Source organism: Toxorhynchites rutilus, chromosome 2, assembly GCF_029784135.1.
Source record: "Toxorhynchites rutilus septentrionalis strain SRP chromosome 2, ASM2978413v1, whole genome shotgun sequence".
NCBI classification, from domain to species: Eukaryota; Metazoa; Arthropoda; class Insecta; order Diptera; family Culicidae; genus Toxorhynchites; species Toxorhynchites rutilus.
In genome coordinates, this window is record NC_073745.1 from 106,038,941 (window position 1) to 106,054,684 (window position 15,744).

At 38.8% G+C, this 15,744-nt stretch overlaps 1 protein-coding gene across 1 annotated transcript in view; it reads left to right on the plus strand.

The window, feature by feature from the left end:
* The first annotated feature begins 328 nt into the window (after positions 1–328).
* LOC129769061 (transmembrane protein 165) overlaps positions 329–15,744 on the plus strand; it is a 37,518-nt gene continuing 22,102 nt past the window's right edge. Inside the window, exon 1 of the mRNA XM_055771072.1 lies at positions 329–936. Within this exon, the coding sequence (XP_055627047.1) occupies positions 763–936 (174 nt within the window). The 5' untranslated portion in view covers positions 329–762. The remainder of the gene's footprint in view (positions 937–15,744) is intronic.

Sequence of the window (15,744 nt, forward strand, 5' to 3'; positions counted from 1 at the left end):
TAGAGGTAAATGTATTATGTATATGTAGAATTACATGTAATCAAATACAACTTTTGAATCAAAGATCAATTATTTAAAATATTGTCTTATCCCTGACAACAAATCGTAGTTTGTTTGACATTTGTCCCTACCATTCTTTTTGTAGCATGTACAAATGATTAGTAGAGTAGAAAATGACTAAAGAATATTGGTAACATATACCAAAAAATTTGTCGTATTTACTAATTATTTCTCTCAGTGTAGTTGACGTTAATGTTACATAAGACCTTTTCAAAAGTTACGCGAGAAATGCTCAAATGACAGATTGCTTGCTTTCGTTTCCGAAACGTCAACCAATGTTTTGTGACCTTCGTGATACGTGTGAGTGGTGATTCGCAAGAAGCGTTTTGCTCTCTGCATTGCCTAGCCAATTGAATCCATTCTTGTCGCGTCAATCATTGCGTTACTGTCATCGAAATCAACTCTAGCTTGTGCTCATTCTGTTCGGCCAGTGCTTCACATATTCCACGACGATTTCACATTAGCTACATAGCTGGAAAAGTTTACGCTTTACGCGCCGCCCTGTGTTTTACGCATTCTCCCCACAAACTACGCAATGAAACGGTGCTAAAAATATAGTGCAACTAGCGAGCATCGATCTTCTGTCTGACGCCAGCTGGAAGTGGTTCTAGGGGCTAGCAAGCTTACGCGTCTGCCAGATTGTGATATATTGATCAGTATAGTTATATAAACAGCACTAGTTTAGTAAGCACCTGAGCAACAATGTCAGGAAAAAGTATTATGAACAAATTTGTGATACGAAACATTGTCCGAATGATGGTCAATTGCTCGTATTTCTGTGTGTTTTATCTGATGATTCTGAGTGCACTGGACACGGCGGGGGTTGGAGCAAACAAGCTACCAGAAGAGGACATTTCAATGGTGACCGAAGTGAACGTAAGTGTTGATTATTTCAAACTTTGTAGTTTTCTGTATATTGTGGGGATATATATAACTTGATGGACAGTATCATCCGGGAAAATATTTATTGCCGGTGTCTGTCTCGGAAGTGTGCACTGCCCTTGTGAATACTACCTGAGCTTCTTACTGCCGTGTTTGTTGCCGACAAGTGATAATGATAAAAGCTTTGCGTAAATAGAAACGTCTTATAAGTGATGCCCATAATGTGTTGTAAGAAGGGTAACTCGTTGCCTCTCTGACGGAAAAGGATGAATTGCTAAGCCTCAATACGAATCACGATAACGGTTGCAGCAGGTCGTGCTGTTATCTAGCAAATTTGTGATATGTGCACATAGTGAGAAATAATGGTTCTGAAATCATTAAATCTACACTGTATTATGTTTCGATAAAAATAACTAACAGCGACTCCAAATAATCACTCACGAGAAATTTTCTAGGAAACGATTTGTAATGAACAAAATTGAAACACAAGACCTTGATGGGCAGCACTTATTGATGTTGCGCTTTCTCGTTTAAATTGAAGGATATCAATCTGTTCCGCACAGACAACAGACTAAAATCTGAGTTCTCTGAACATATACAAAAATGTATTTTGAAATGTATCGTTGAAATTTGTGAATAAAAACAATTTCACATGCCCTCGTTTACTAGCGGCCTACCAAAAATCAGGCCTGTTTGTTGAATCCACATGCAAAGGTAACGGGCAAATCCTATAAAAAAATTCTAAAACGCTTATCTCGAACAGAAATAGCCATGAATGACAACAGATTAAATGCAATGTAATACATATTACCACGAAGCTTCACATTAAACAAAACGGTAAAAGTTTTACCGTAGAATGTGTACAAACGCAGCGCATCTTCTGAAAGATTTTGAGCACTAGATTCGTGATTCATGGGATTTATTGATCGTCATTCCCAAATTAATTTTAACGAAATTGTTTACAATGTTGATTCTACAAACTTTCAACGCCAACATTCACAGTGCATTCGTCAGTGGAGTTCCGATATTCGAACGCTACGAAAAAAGCTACGCATTTTACGTTTAAAAGACGGCCATGTGAGAGGGTTATTCGGATTAGTCATTACTGGACCGTGGAATAAAATCGAATATTGATACGTTGAAACATTGGTAACAGCCAACTGAATTATTTGTCGATAGATTGAAACGGCCAATTAGATTGCTTTTATTGTCGTGTTCACTTTGTCATTCGCTTCTGCTACACGAATGTTATCCCTTGTGGTAGTTAGCAACGGATAAATGCGGCTTGAGAAATTTTTTTTTGAATAGTGGCGAAATCGATTGAATTATTCTGCTTCGCGAACGGCACATGTAAGAGATTTTTAGAGGCGAATGAACTGAAAAGTTTAAAACCTCTATAATTCATCACGTTCGTTCGTTCGTAAGAGATATATTTTTGTTTCTTCAACCCAATGAACATTTTTGCCTAATTCAGTGGCTCCTCATCATGTTATTCTATAGAGGCTTGAAAAATTCTCATCCAAATACAATCAATCGAAAAGTCGCTTTTATCCGGTTATAGTTAATTACGTCGGAAGACGATAGGTGATAGTTTCTCGTCATCAACGTTGTTGAAGCATCGTTGGCCCCGGACAGCGAACACATTGCCATAATTTTAAGGAACGAGCATTTACCTGAAATATTGAGACCTATTGAGACTAATTCTAGATCAACATGTCAAAAGGGTCTATCTTCTTTGATCGATTCTCTTCATCTACATTCCCTTTCATTAATAACTCAGCAGTAACAGGATTTCCTGATGTGTTCGACGACAAGGAGTGGGGACCTCGTTTATCAAACTACATGGCAAAACTGGAGCAAAATCTGTTTGAAAGGCCGTGGTTATCGAAGGAGAAAGACGGTGAAGAGAATCGATCAAAGAAGATAGATCCTTTTGACATGTTGATCTAGAATTATCCCGAGATCAGAAGTGAGAAATCTGAGAGTGAAAAAGAAGACTCAAGAGCTGAACATTTTCAAGTGAGAAAAAAAATTGAGTGAACTATATAGATTTGAGTGGATTCAGATTTAGATAGAGTAGATGTTAAACTGAATTATGTAAATGAGTAAGGGCGCGTTCCCATTAGGGATATATATAGCTATAGACCAGGGATGGCCAAACTGTAGTCCACGGTCTATCGGTCGCCCGCGGAGGTATTCCTAGGCGCCCGCCAACTAGTCCAGGATAGTGTCACCTACAAACGCAATGGATTAAATATCCCTCCACCTTTTACTGTAACCATATTATAACTTATAATGCAAATCCAGGAATGGAGCGGATGAAATCCCTAGCGAGGAGTTTCGTGTACTGGCCCAACATCGATGATGTTGTCGAAGACTACGTCCGCTGCTGTAGATCCTGTGCTGAAGCTGCTAAGTCACCACGCAAGACGGACCTGGAGTCGTGGCCCATTCCATCGAAGCCGTGGGAACGAGTCCATATTGATTATGCTGGCCCAATCAATGGATACTACTACTTTCTGGTAATCGACGCATATTCAAAATGGCCAGAAATCTATCGCACTCGAAGCACAAGTACAACAAAAACACTGGAGATGCTAGACGAGATATTTGCAAGATACGGCAATCCCAAAACTCTCGTCTCGGATAATGGATCGCAATTTGTTAGCGCCAGATTCAAGCAATTCTGTGAAGAAGCTGGAATCACCCACTTAACGATTGCGCCCTACCATCCACAGTCTAATGGACAGGCTGAGCGCTTTGTAGACACACTCAAGAGAGGACTCAAGAAGTTACGAGAGGGAGGAAATCCAGCAACTTTCCGACATCTTCGAACTTTCCTTTCCGTTTATCGATCCACGCCCAATCGAAGTGCTCCTGATCATAAGTCTCCTGCAGAGCTTTTCCTTGGTAGACCCATCACTACTACTCTGGATCTGCTCAAACCCCGGAAGACACCGACACCAGCTGTAAACAGTAAGCAAAATAACCAGTTCAATCGACACCATGGCACCGTCAAGAGAGAGTTCTGCACTAATGATTTGGTGTATGCAGAGGTTCATCATCGCAATCAAGTCTCCTGGGTTCCTGGCAAGGTGATCGAGAAGAAAGGTTCCGTCATGTATGCTGTCCTCCTAGAATCCGGTCGTCTTATCCGTTCTCATACGAATCAGCAACGACAGCGTCATCTGGAATCCTCTAGTGATGCTACTGAGACAAGTTTGTCATGGACTATGCTGCTTGAGGAATTTGGTATGCAAGATTTGTGTACCCCATGCCCCAATGAAACTGCCGATCCTGATTTGGAAAAAGCCCAACAACCACCTGAAGTATTGCCCGAGATGCCACCCTCAGATCAACAACCACCTGAAGTACCACCTCCTACCGACCCACATTGGATCAAGAAGAAGTTCCAGTCTCTGAAGCCGTTGTTGAAGTCATTGAACCACAGTGCTCCAATCAACCCGTTCGTAACCGAAGGCTTCCAGCATGGCTTGCACCGTACGATCTCTTTTAAGGGGGAGATGTTCCATAGAAACCACATTAGACGATCATCCTAGAAGCCCATGAATAATCAAGCTGGTTGACAGCATAATTTTCACTATTAAGTTCCAACCTCCGAAGAATATAGACATACTAACAAACAAGTCTTTCCATTTGCTGGAGTCTGTAACAACGTGTCGCCGTCCTGCTGAAACCACGTGTCATCCGTATCCATATCTTCAATTTGTGGCAAAAAAAATCGGTTAATATGCGGCCATAGCGCTTACCATTCACAGTTACCGTCTCGCCGTCCTCATTTTCAAAGAAATACGGCCCGATGGCTCCACCAGACCATAATGCGCACCAAACAGTGACTTTTGGCGGATGCAATGGCCTCTCAACAATCACGTGTGGATTTTCTAAGCCCCATATACGGAAATTTTGGGTGTTCACATAGCCACCGAGCTCGAAATGTGCCTCATCGCTGAAGAAAATTTGATGCGAAAATTCAGCATTTTGCTGCTGTTGTTCGTTCACCTAATCGACGTATACCCGACGCATTCCATGGTCACCACGCTCTAATTTTTGTACCAGTTGGACTTTATGTGGATGTAGGTGCAAGTCCAAATGCAAAATTCGCCACAATGATGTGTTTGACAAGCCCAATTGCTGAGCACGCCGTGGAATCGAAACATTCGGGTCATCCTCCACACTGGCAGCAACAGCAGCAATATTTTCGGCCGAACGCACATTACGATGATGCACAGGTTTCACAATATCCGCTACGGATCCAGTTTGTTCGAATTTACGCACTACATTAGCGATTGTGTGCTCTGTAGGCCGTCCATGAGGACCAAAATCGGAATCGTTATTTTATTTATTTATTTATTCAGTCTTCGCCAAGAAATTGTCGGACAGACTAAAATTCAATTATTGAATCCTTATAACAAACACATTTCTGGACATATCGAATTCAAACAAATGATACACTTCATTGAACCATTGGCAACAAACATCCAAGGGATTATTCTGTCCGTATAGAGTACGATGTGCTGCTTGCCGGAAGAAAACAAATTGTTTGGTTGTTCTACCTGGAGCGTTGATTCGAAGCTTGCCCAAAACTTCAGCACAGTCAAGATTGTTGTTAAGAAGGTCGAAAATCAGCAGTCTCTGGAGAAATTCTCGTCGTTTCTGCAGTGTCGGTAAATGAATCAGTGCGCAGCGTTCTTCATATGTGGTCAGATGTTGGTCGTTGCGCCAGGGGAGATGACGAAGAGCATATCGGATAAAACTTTTCTGCACACGTTCCAGACGAGCGATGTGAACAGCGTGGTATGGGGCCCAAACAGTAACACCGTATTCCAATATACTGCGTACGAGCGACACATACAATGCTTTGAGGCAATATACATCTATAAATGCCTGAGTGTGGCGTCTAATGAACCCAAGAACGGTGAAAGCCTTAGCGGTGACCGTTGCAATATGCTGCGTAAATTTTAGCTTGTTGTCGAGCACGATACCCAGGTCTTTGACGGCTGCAACTCTTTCCACTTCGGTCGACCCCATCGTATATTCAAATGTGATTGGTGAGCAAAGTCGCGAAAATGTTATCGCATGACATTTCCTAATATTCACCTCCATGCCATTTATTGAGCACCATCCCAGCAGAGTATCTACATCCATTTGAAGAGCACAGCAGTCCATACTTGATGTTACTACACGAAACAATTTCAGATCGTCTGCATACATCAACTTAGGCGATTTGAGAACAGCGCAAATATCGTGAATAAAGAGTACGAAGAGCAGAGGACCCAAGTGACTGCCCTGCGGCACGCCAGAGGTGACAGAAAAGGGCGATGAAACTGACGAGCCAATCCGTACGTGTGCACTACGATCAGTCAGATACGAATTAATCCAATTGGTTAGCCAAAGTGGAAACCCGTATCGCTTCAGTTTTTCCACAGCAAGGGCGTGAGGAACGCGGTCGAACGCTTTCGAAAAGTCCACGTAAATGGCGTCAACCTGCTGCCTTTTCTCAATTTTGTCAATCAGCAGAGAAACGTAGCTCATGAGATTTGATGTAGTAGACCGTTTTTTGACAAACCCATGTTGTTCGTTTGCGATGATGTGGCGGACAGATGGGTATATGAGATCCAGCAGCATACTTTCAAAAACTTTCGGCATGCAGCTCAGAATCGATATTCCTCTGTAATTTTGCACATCGTGGACGTCACCTGATTTATGAATAGGGATTATTGATGCAGTTTTCCATAATGCGGGAAACTGCCCTTCTCTCAGCGAACGGTTGAAAAGCAAAGTAGACGGCAAAGCCAACGAGGAGCTGCATGCCTTGATGAAAGAAGGTTGCATCTTATCCGGTCCGGCTCCCTTCGAGGCTTCGAGACGGCTCAGCTTCTTGTAGACGTCCTCTTCGGTGAATGAAATAAGCCGCAAGTTCAGGTCATATGACTGCAGATTACTCAAGTACCGTTCAGACAAAGGTGGTGAGTTATTACTTAACACACTTCGAAAGAAGGACGAGAATAAGTTAGCTGAGTCAACTGATGATGACGATGTACTGCCTTTGTAGAAAACATTCTAAGGAATTCCATTGGACGATAAATGTAGTTTGATGTGTCTCCAAAGCTGTTGTGGTTTGGTCCTGACGTCACTCTGCACACGGCTTATGTAAGATCTAAAGCATGCTTGGTTCAAAGAGTTGAATTGGCGCTCTAATTCCCGCACAACAGTCTTTTGATCATCGCCTCTCAGTTGGAAATACCGCTTTCGTGCCTTCCTAAGTCGATTTCGAAGATTCCCCAAATCTCTGTTCCATCACGGTTGTTTACCCTTCGGTTGAACAAACCTTTTGCGCAAAGGTACGTTCCCATGAATGATTCCATCCAGCTTTCGATGAAACCGGCTAACAGCTTCATCTATTGTGCCCACTGTGAGAATCTCGCTCCAATCAATCGACGAAATTTTAGCGTTCAAATCAACGAAGTTACATTGCCTGAAGTCGTAATATTGCTCCTCATAACTATCCACACGTGTCATATTCAAAACGGTTAGCTTGACAATAAAAGGCTTATGGTGGCGAAAATCCGTCCGTAATGCTCGAAAAACATTTGCCGGTTTTTCATCATTTTTATAGTATAATTTAACAAAATTAACACGTTGTGCGATGCTAAAACGATCCATATTGTAAAACATATTGTAAGACATTCAACTAACGATATGACGCTTTGGTTGACAGCTATGTCAAACGGTTGTCAGCGCAGGGCTGTATACTTTCGGAAGCCCGAAATGGAAAACCCTGTATCAAGATAAAAAAAGATTTTTTTAGTTTCGCTACGTTTTGTATTAACCCACATGTCCTCGAATGTTTCGTAACGTAACTCCTAACCATATGTCTTTTCCATAACGATGTATTTGGGAAAGTTGTTGAAAATAATAAGCGAATTCATAAAATCTCATGAACATGATGGTATAATACGACAAACATTTAAAGGGCCTATTTATTATTAAAAAGACAATAAATTACAAATATATTTTTTAAATATCTCGAGAATGGCTACATTTAGAAGGAGATTGATAATGACCTTTTTTGTTTTAAATCACATCAGGATTCATAATTTGTGGCTAAAAATGATTGCTAACGTAATAAAATTCGAAGTTTCGAAAATTCCTAAAAATTCGATGTTCCACAAATTTCGTCAAAAATAGTTTTACCATCTTGGGCCCATTTTTTAATTTTCTACATGACTTCTATTATATATGAAAAAATTCAAAAAAATTCAAAAATATGTATTTTGGATATTGCAAATTGAATTTTTATTTTGTAAATAAAAAAAAGAGTTCTAATTTTTTTCTCAGTGTACATTTTTTTCATATTCAACCATCAATACTCTATAACTATTTCTAAGACATTATTTCGGTACGATTCATAGTTTTTGAGATATAAATTATCAAAGATTTCTCTTATTCAAATCGATATGCCCTTTTCAAATTTTACGCTAGAGTCAAAAAATCCCCAATTACTGTGGAAAATCATATTTCCTCCAACCCAAACGGAATACACACTTTCATTGGAATCAAAAATACAAGTTTTGAAAATCTGCATTTTTAGGACGATTTCATTTGGGATTGCTGACATGTTAACACATTTTATTGCAAGTGTTGAAAAAATCCTGTATTTGAAAATGATTTTAAATCCATTTATTTTTATTCGATTGGCGTTTGCAATCACAATTAGTAAAGCTCAAGATCAATCTTTGAAGTTGCGTAGTTTATATTCAGATACGGATTGTTCCTCACCTGGTCAACTGTACATTACAAGTTACCGTGATGGCAAACTAGATAGCCTGCATATCTTCGCTAATAATGGAAAAACAAGAAAAATGTTTACTCAGTATTTCAAAATTAAATGGAACATGTGCTTTGTTTTGCAACCCATTTTCTACCGTACAACAACAATGAGCCACAGCAAAGCTGGTACAGCAGGGTACATCTAGTAAAATTTGAAATAGAATAAACTTAAATGGAATTTAGGCGCAATTCAGTTATTTCCTTGATTAATTTAATTAAAAAAGGAAAAATGTTCACGTGGACAAAGGAGGGTAGGGGTATGAAAATGTTCATGCTTGTCCACGGAGCTGGAGAGGAAATCTAAAATCATGCTTTTTATGTCCACGTGGTGTGTGGACAGCCCTTCAGTTCTATTTAACTGTTATAGATACAGTCGGGTGAGAGCCGTCGGCATAATTTTGTGAGCTGTTTGGTTTGCTTGTTGCACCCTTGATGTACCTGGTGTACAAAATACGACAATTTGCTCGGTGTGATAGATAACTATCGAATCGACCGTTCAATTCAATTTACATAACAGGGACCAATATTTCCGATAGATAGTTCTTACACCTTCTTGTTCTTATAATTGAGGAATATTATATTTATCTTGGGTGTATTTTTATGGAAAATAAATGCTTTGTATGTTCATAAATGACATGTTATTCAAAAAGAACAACCATATTGATCAATGAGAAAATGAAGAACTACTTATCAATTATTGAGTAACTGATAATTATTTTAATTTTATAATAATTTATCATTGAATATTTATTAGTATAACCTATGTTCTTTTAATTAACCCTCCTCAGGGCTCGGCAAAGTCAGATTCAACTGAGAATAGCCAGGGGACTATGAGGCCATCGGCCTTCGCGTTCAACTGGAAATGAGTTTTTGCTTCTTCCAGAGTTTCTCTGTCAACATGAATCAACAGACATTCGGGCCCTCTCGATGCTAATTGTTCGACGACGACGCTCCGTGCTTATTTCATTCTTCACCGTCAAATGGACTTCGCTGCATATTGAAGTGACTCCTCCAGACTGAACGTGTCTCTCTCTCATGTATCATGTATGCATGAACCAACATAAATAGAACACCAGGTATATTGAACAGTGATACACACACACACACACACACTCTTCAATACAAAGAAGCTAGTTTTTAAAAACACTACAACTGTCTTGTTGAAATTATTTTTCACTGTTTTTCTTTGCCTATCGCTACATGAAAAAATAAAACATTTTCTTTTTCATTTAATTATATAATTTTAAATAAATACAAACAACGCCTAAAAATACACAATAGAAAAATTACAGAGACACGCACAGTCTGTGATACCGTGCGAGAGTAGACAATTCGGACAGCTTCATATTTCGGATACTTTGTAATAATAACTTGAAATGCCTAGGAAGCGCAGGAAGCACATTTAACACTTCTATACTCGCGCGAAAATTTGTGTATTTTGGACTATGCGCGTCTATGTGATTTTATTATTGTGTATTTTTAGGCGTTATTGGTATTTGTTCGAAGAAAAAGACATAATTGAGTGAAAAAACTCAAGAAAATAATTTTTCTTTAACTTCATTCAGTTTTAATAGTTATTTAATTCAGCCACCTCATTAATGCTCGGTCTGTCAGACCTATACGCGAGTATAGGGAGGTTAAGTGGAAATTATCATCTAGAGCTCGACAGTTATTCTTTAGACAAAATCTGTCTTCGACAAAGTTGTTATATATGATATAACGCCCATTTTCATGTTGTCAACCCTTTCTCTACGACAATGTGCTCCGTCGGAGTGTTACCGCTGAACGGAGCACTGCACCGAAAAGTATGCATATCGTGCTAGTGTGATCGATGTGCAGTATCACCCTGATGTCGTCTAAAGACGACGATCGTAGCGAAAGGGTTAAAAATATGGCGACCAAAATTTTGGACGAAATATAAAAATCAACTTACTTATCTTTATAGATAGAGGTAAATATATTTCGACAATGTTGTAACCACAGTTATTGTCAGCAACATTGTAGAATAAAGTTCTCTTACTATCTCTTAAAATGACCAACAAAGCGTTTTTTTTCTAAGTTGCATTAGGGTGTCACCATGAAAAAACTTTTTTTTTCTCTAACTTTTATATTTCAAACTTTACATGCAAACTGTCTCCAGAAGACTTTTAGAGTTTACTAAGAGGTAGAGGTAAACATATTTTGACGATGTTGTAGCCTTAATTAAGCAATTTAGCAATTTTGTAGGACAAAGACTTTTAAAGTTTACCAAGAGAAACATTTTGCGATGTATAATTTGTCAATATCTAAACTCTACTCAAAGTTATTGATATTGCTTCTCCAAAAATAAGCTCTCTTCAATCGTTTGTCGTTATTTCTGGGGTGAACATATATCATCTTTATTTGTGGTATTTGAGAAAAGCATATTCTACATAATGATAGCTTTCAAATTTATGTTATTTTATCGTATTTGAGTAAACTAAAATTGAAATCATGAGTTTTTGGATGAAAAATCATCAATAACTTGGAGTAGAATTAAGATATACAATTAAGATATTGACAAGTTCTACATAGCAAAAGATTGGTCTAGATAAGCTCTAAAAGTCATCCCAAGACAATTTTGATGTAGAATTTGAAATACTGAGGTTATAGCAAAAACCCCGTTCTTTCATGGTCACTCTAATGCCACTTAGAATAAAAAGTACGCGTACAAGTCCGCTACCGTCGAATGAATTCTTCTAGAAATTTGAAAAAAATCTTTTTTTTCCTTTCATAATTCTGTGGTTTAGGCATTCAAGAATATACTCTAGAAATGACTTATCGAAAATCCTGTTATTTACCGAGTTAGAGACATTTTAGTGATGCAGTATCTAACCTGGTACGGCCATAACAATGAACTTCAAATGCGTTTTTCTCGAAACTAGTTTTTTCAAGCTGTCAAGCTGGCGTACATGATGTTTCAATTTATATCGAATTTATATGGATACAATCTGCAGGCATCTCTCTATAGCATGAACCTATATAAAAGATATTTTTAAAGTTTTACTATTTTAAAAAAATCGGGAAACGCAAGAAAAACGTTTTGAACCGCATTTTGTTTTTCAAACGGCCGCCATTTTGTCAAAAAATATGTTTTTGACTCGTCCGAGGTTCATTTGATAGCGGCATCTTTACTGATTCAGAATCTGTTCGATTTTTTTGTTGCAGATAACCAGAAGGACTGGAATCGTGTACGTCACATCTTTTTTTTGAACCCCCTCTCTTCATCAGCTTTTAACTATTCTAGTTATAAATAATTTTTCTCTGTTCAATTTTTGTTTTATTGTTAAAAGATGGCTGAACAAATAATGATATGATGGATAGTATATATATTTTTTGTTTTATTTTTACGGAGCTTGAAAAAACGTTCGAAATTCGTGTCTCTACACTAGAATACCCCCTTAACTCGTCGTCGTTGTTCACTGCACCGGTGTAACCACCATCAACGCCGTCTTGATCTCCTGTCTGTGCGCTGTTCAGGTGTTCATCGTAGTGCTGCCGCCACCTTTCGATCACCTCGCGTTTGTTCGATGCCTCCTTCCTTGTTTCTGCAAATTTTGGCCTGCTGCACAAAGCCTTTGTGCGAAGCGTTTGGTTTCTTCAAGAACTCCCGCGATTCTCGAGAACGATAAAGCAGCTCCATCTCATCACACTCTTTATCTTCCAGGCTGCCCGTTTTTCCCGAAATAAATGTGTTTGCTGCCTTCCCTTCAGTCTGTATGGTTGCCTGCGCGTGCTGCATCCTTCTCGTTCAGACGCGCTCGGCACTCGTCGGCAAACCATTCGTTCCGTTTCCCTCGTTGTTCATATCCGATGACGAGTATTCAATTTGACTCTATCAAAGGATATTCATTTTGAGTGAAGAATTTACACTTGAATGGGGATTTGCGTTCTCTGAGTAGATGGTTGAAGTATAAGCAATTGAAATTGAACATAAATATATTGTAATCTCGCGAAGTCGAATAAATGAGAACGTCTCTATTGTGATGAGACCATTGATAGGGGATTCGGGAGATTAAATATCCTGACGTGATTATTGATGACAATCTTAAGTACAATTCTCACATTGACAATGTCGTCAAGATAAATGCCAAGAAGTATGGAATTTTGTGTCGACTGAGAAACGATTTAACTATTTGCACTGAAACTCAGCTATACAAATCAATCATCTCTAGATTTCTGCTCTCCCATTTTATCTTTAGCAAATGAAACACAAATATCGAGATTACAGCGCTTGCAAAATAACATAATGCGTTTGATTTTACAATGTAACAGGTTCACTTCCTCATATTTGATGCTGGACGCTCTGCGATGGCTCTGCTGTGATGCAAAGATTTTTTTTTCTAACTATGGTGTTCATTTTTAAAGAAGTTAACGGTTCACTGCCTCGATATTTGTGTGATCGAATTGAAAGAGGAAGTGACTTTCATAGATATAATGGGCCTGATCACGAACGTCACTTCACGGTGAAAACGAAGTGAATTGTATACAACGTTATTACGGCTGCCACCGTGTGTGTAGAATCCGGAAGAGTTCATCCGTCATGACAACTTTGATGAACTCGGTGTTATTATGAATACCACGATACTGTCACGTCACGGGGAAAAACAAGTATATTTGTCACTTGTGTTTTAGATGGTGAAAGCTAGTCACGCGGAATGGAGTAAGTTTAATTTCGGATCTATTTAGCTTTTTTGCTAACATTTTGAGTCTTGTCTTGCTTTTTATGAAAGAAAATATAATCAAACACTAATTTACCCGCTTGGTGGCATTTTTAGAACGAAATCCTGACGTATTCAGAGGACGTAAATTTGTTTATTTGGATTCGATAAATGCGCTTTGGGATGTAATTGAGGACTAATAAAATGTAGCTCCTGTAGACCGATTGAAACCTGGCGAAAAGTCTAATTTCGATTGTCCTAAATGACTAGAATTTTTTTGGCAATGGAGGCCACTGGCCCAAAACGATCATTATGATTGATTATGTATGATATTGATTTGTTGATATTTTGAATATAAAATAATAACTGTAATGTTTTTCCAACATTGCAGAGCTGGTTTTTGTAATTCAAACATTCGCAATTGGTGGACAAGACCCGAATCAGGACTATAGTTGCATCGGAAAAAGCCATTGATATTTTGTTTTTATATACTTTGACATACTTTGAATGAAAGAACATTTAAGATTCAAATAAGGAAAAAATGAAATTAATAATTTTTAAATTATTATCTAGTTCTTTTTCCATAATTTTGATATCCGTCTAAAGAAAACCTGAATCATTTTCTGCTTTCGGCAAATTTCTTGAAACTCATCAAATGTTTCATATGAAAATTATGCTTCTGACCGACGCTACTGACCAGTTTCTGTTTGAATAATTATATCAAACTTCATGTCCCGTGTATAAAATTACACGAGAATGGGAAGGATAAGAAGATTAAACAAAAAATCCCATATGGGAGTAGTTCAGATTATACTGATGAGATGGATAAATTCGGGTTTATTCTGAGATATAGAAGATATTATTATTCATCAAAATTGTAGAAACGGTTCATAAAAAAATATTCTAACGTTGATCTATACTAAATACTTCTCACTATTCAAACGAGTAAGACAGAGCTGAGTATGTACAAGAGTATGCGAGATATCGATTATTAACACGTTAAGCCTCGCGTCGATCCCTGGGGACTGACACTGAATTTTCCGTCTTTTTTGCATCGATTTCACTGGACCGACAGTAGACTTTTCGTTCGGAAAGTGTCGGCATTGGGAACGACAACAACAAAGTTACAAAATGATATTTAGAAAAGTCCACTATCGATTCACTGGGACCGACACGAAAGAGCGAAAGAAGTAACGTTCATCCATTCAAAAGGGAATTATCGGAAGTTGGCCGAATTAGAGTCCGCGAAATGAAGGAGTTTGCAAATTAAGTATCTGGATATATAGGATCGGATCAAAGTAAACATCGCCAGTACCTGCTACCACTTTCCGACGTCGTCCTCCATCACTTTGATGGGACAAGGAGTCTACCTTGAAAAATCATCCGCTTTCAAAAAATTCCGGAAAACTGGACTAGTGGAATGGTTTCGAAAGTACCAAGCTCTAGAAGCCAAAAAGGTCTGATTAAAGCAAAAAAGTGTGGATATTGGCGAATCTTCGTCAATGGTTTGTCAAGGGAGACCGCTATGAGCACTCTTTTGAATACGGCTAGGAGAATGCGTGGCTGGAACCATACAAATGAAAGTGAGGAATACTCTGACCGTTGGATTTTCAAATTTGCAAGAAAGGTTTGTCCCGATTCCGTTCCTGCACAAAGCGTCGTACGCGACATTCCGCTCCAATGCGACTATGAGAATTTTTCGATGGTAGAATTCTCAATTGCCCTCCTCTCATGTAACAATTCAGCTCCGGGGTCGGACAAGTTTAAATTCAACTTGTTGAAGAATCTTCCCGACTTGGCGAAACAGCGTTTGCTGAACTTGTGCAACAAGTTTCTGGAGCTGAATATTGTCCCACATGACTGGAGGCAAGTGAGAGTGATAGCCATACGAAAACCCAACAAGCCGGCTTGCGATCACAACTCGTATAGGCCGATTGCAATGTTATCCTGTATTCGTAAATTGTTAGAGAAAATGATTCTACTTCGTTTGGACAAGTGGGTTGAAGCGAACAATTTGCCGTCAAATACGCAGTTTGGCTTCCGCCGAGGTAAAGGGACGAACGATTGTCTGGCGCTGCTATCTTCTGAAATCCAAATCGCATTTGCTCGTAAAGAACAAATGGCTTCCGTTTTCCTCGATATCAAAGGGGCATTTGATTCAGTTTCCATGGAAATTCTCTCAGAGAAACTTCATAATCGTGGACTTTCACCAATTCTGAATAATTTCCTGTACAATTTACTGTCAGAAAAGCACATGTTTTTCACTCATGGC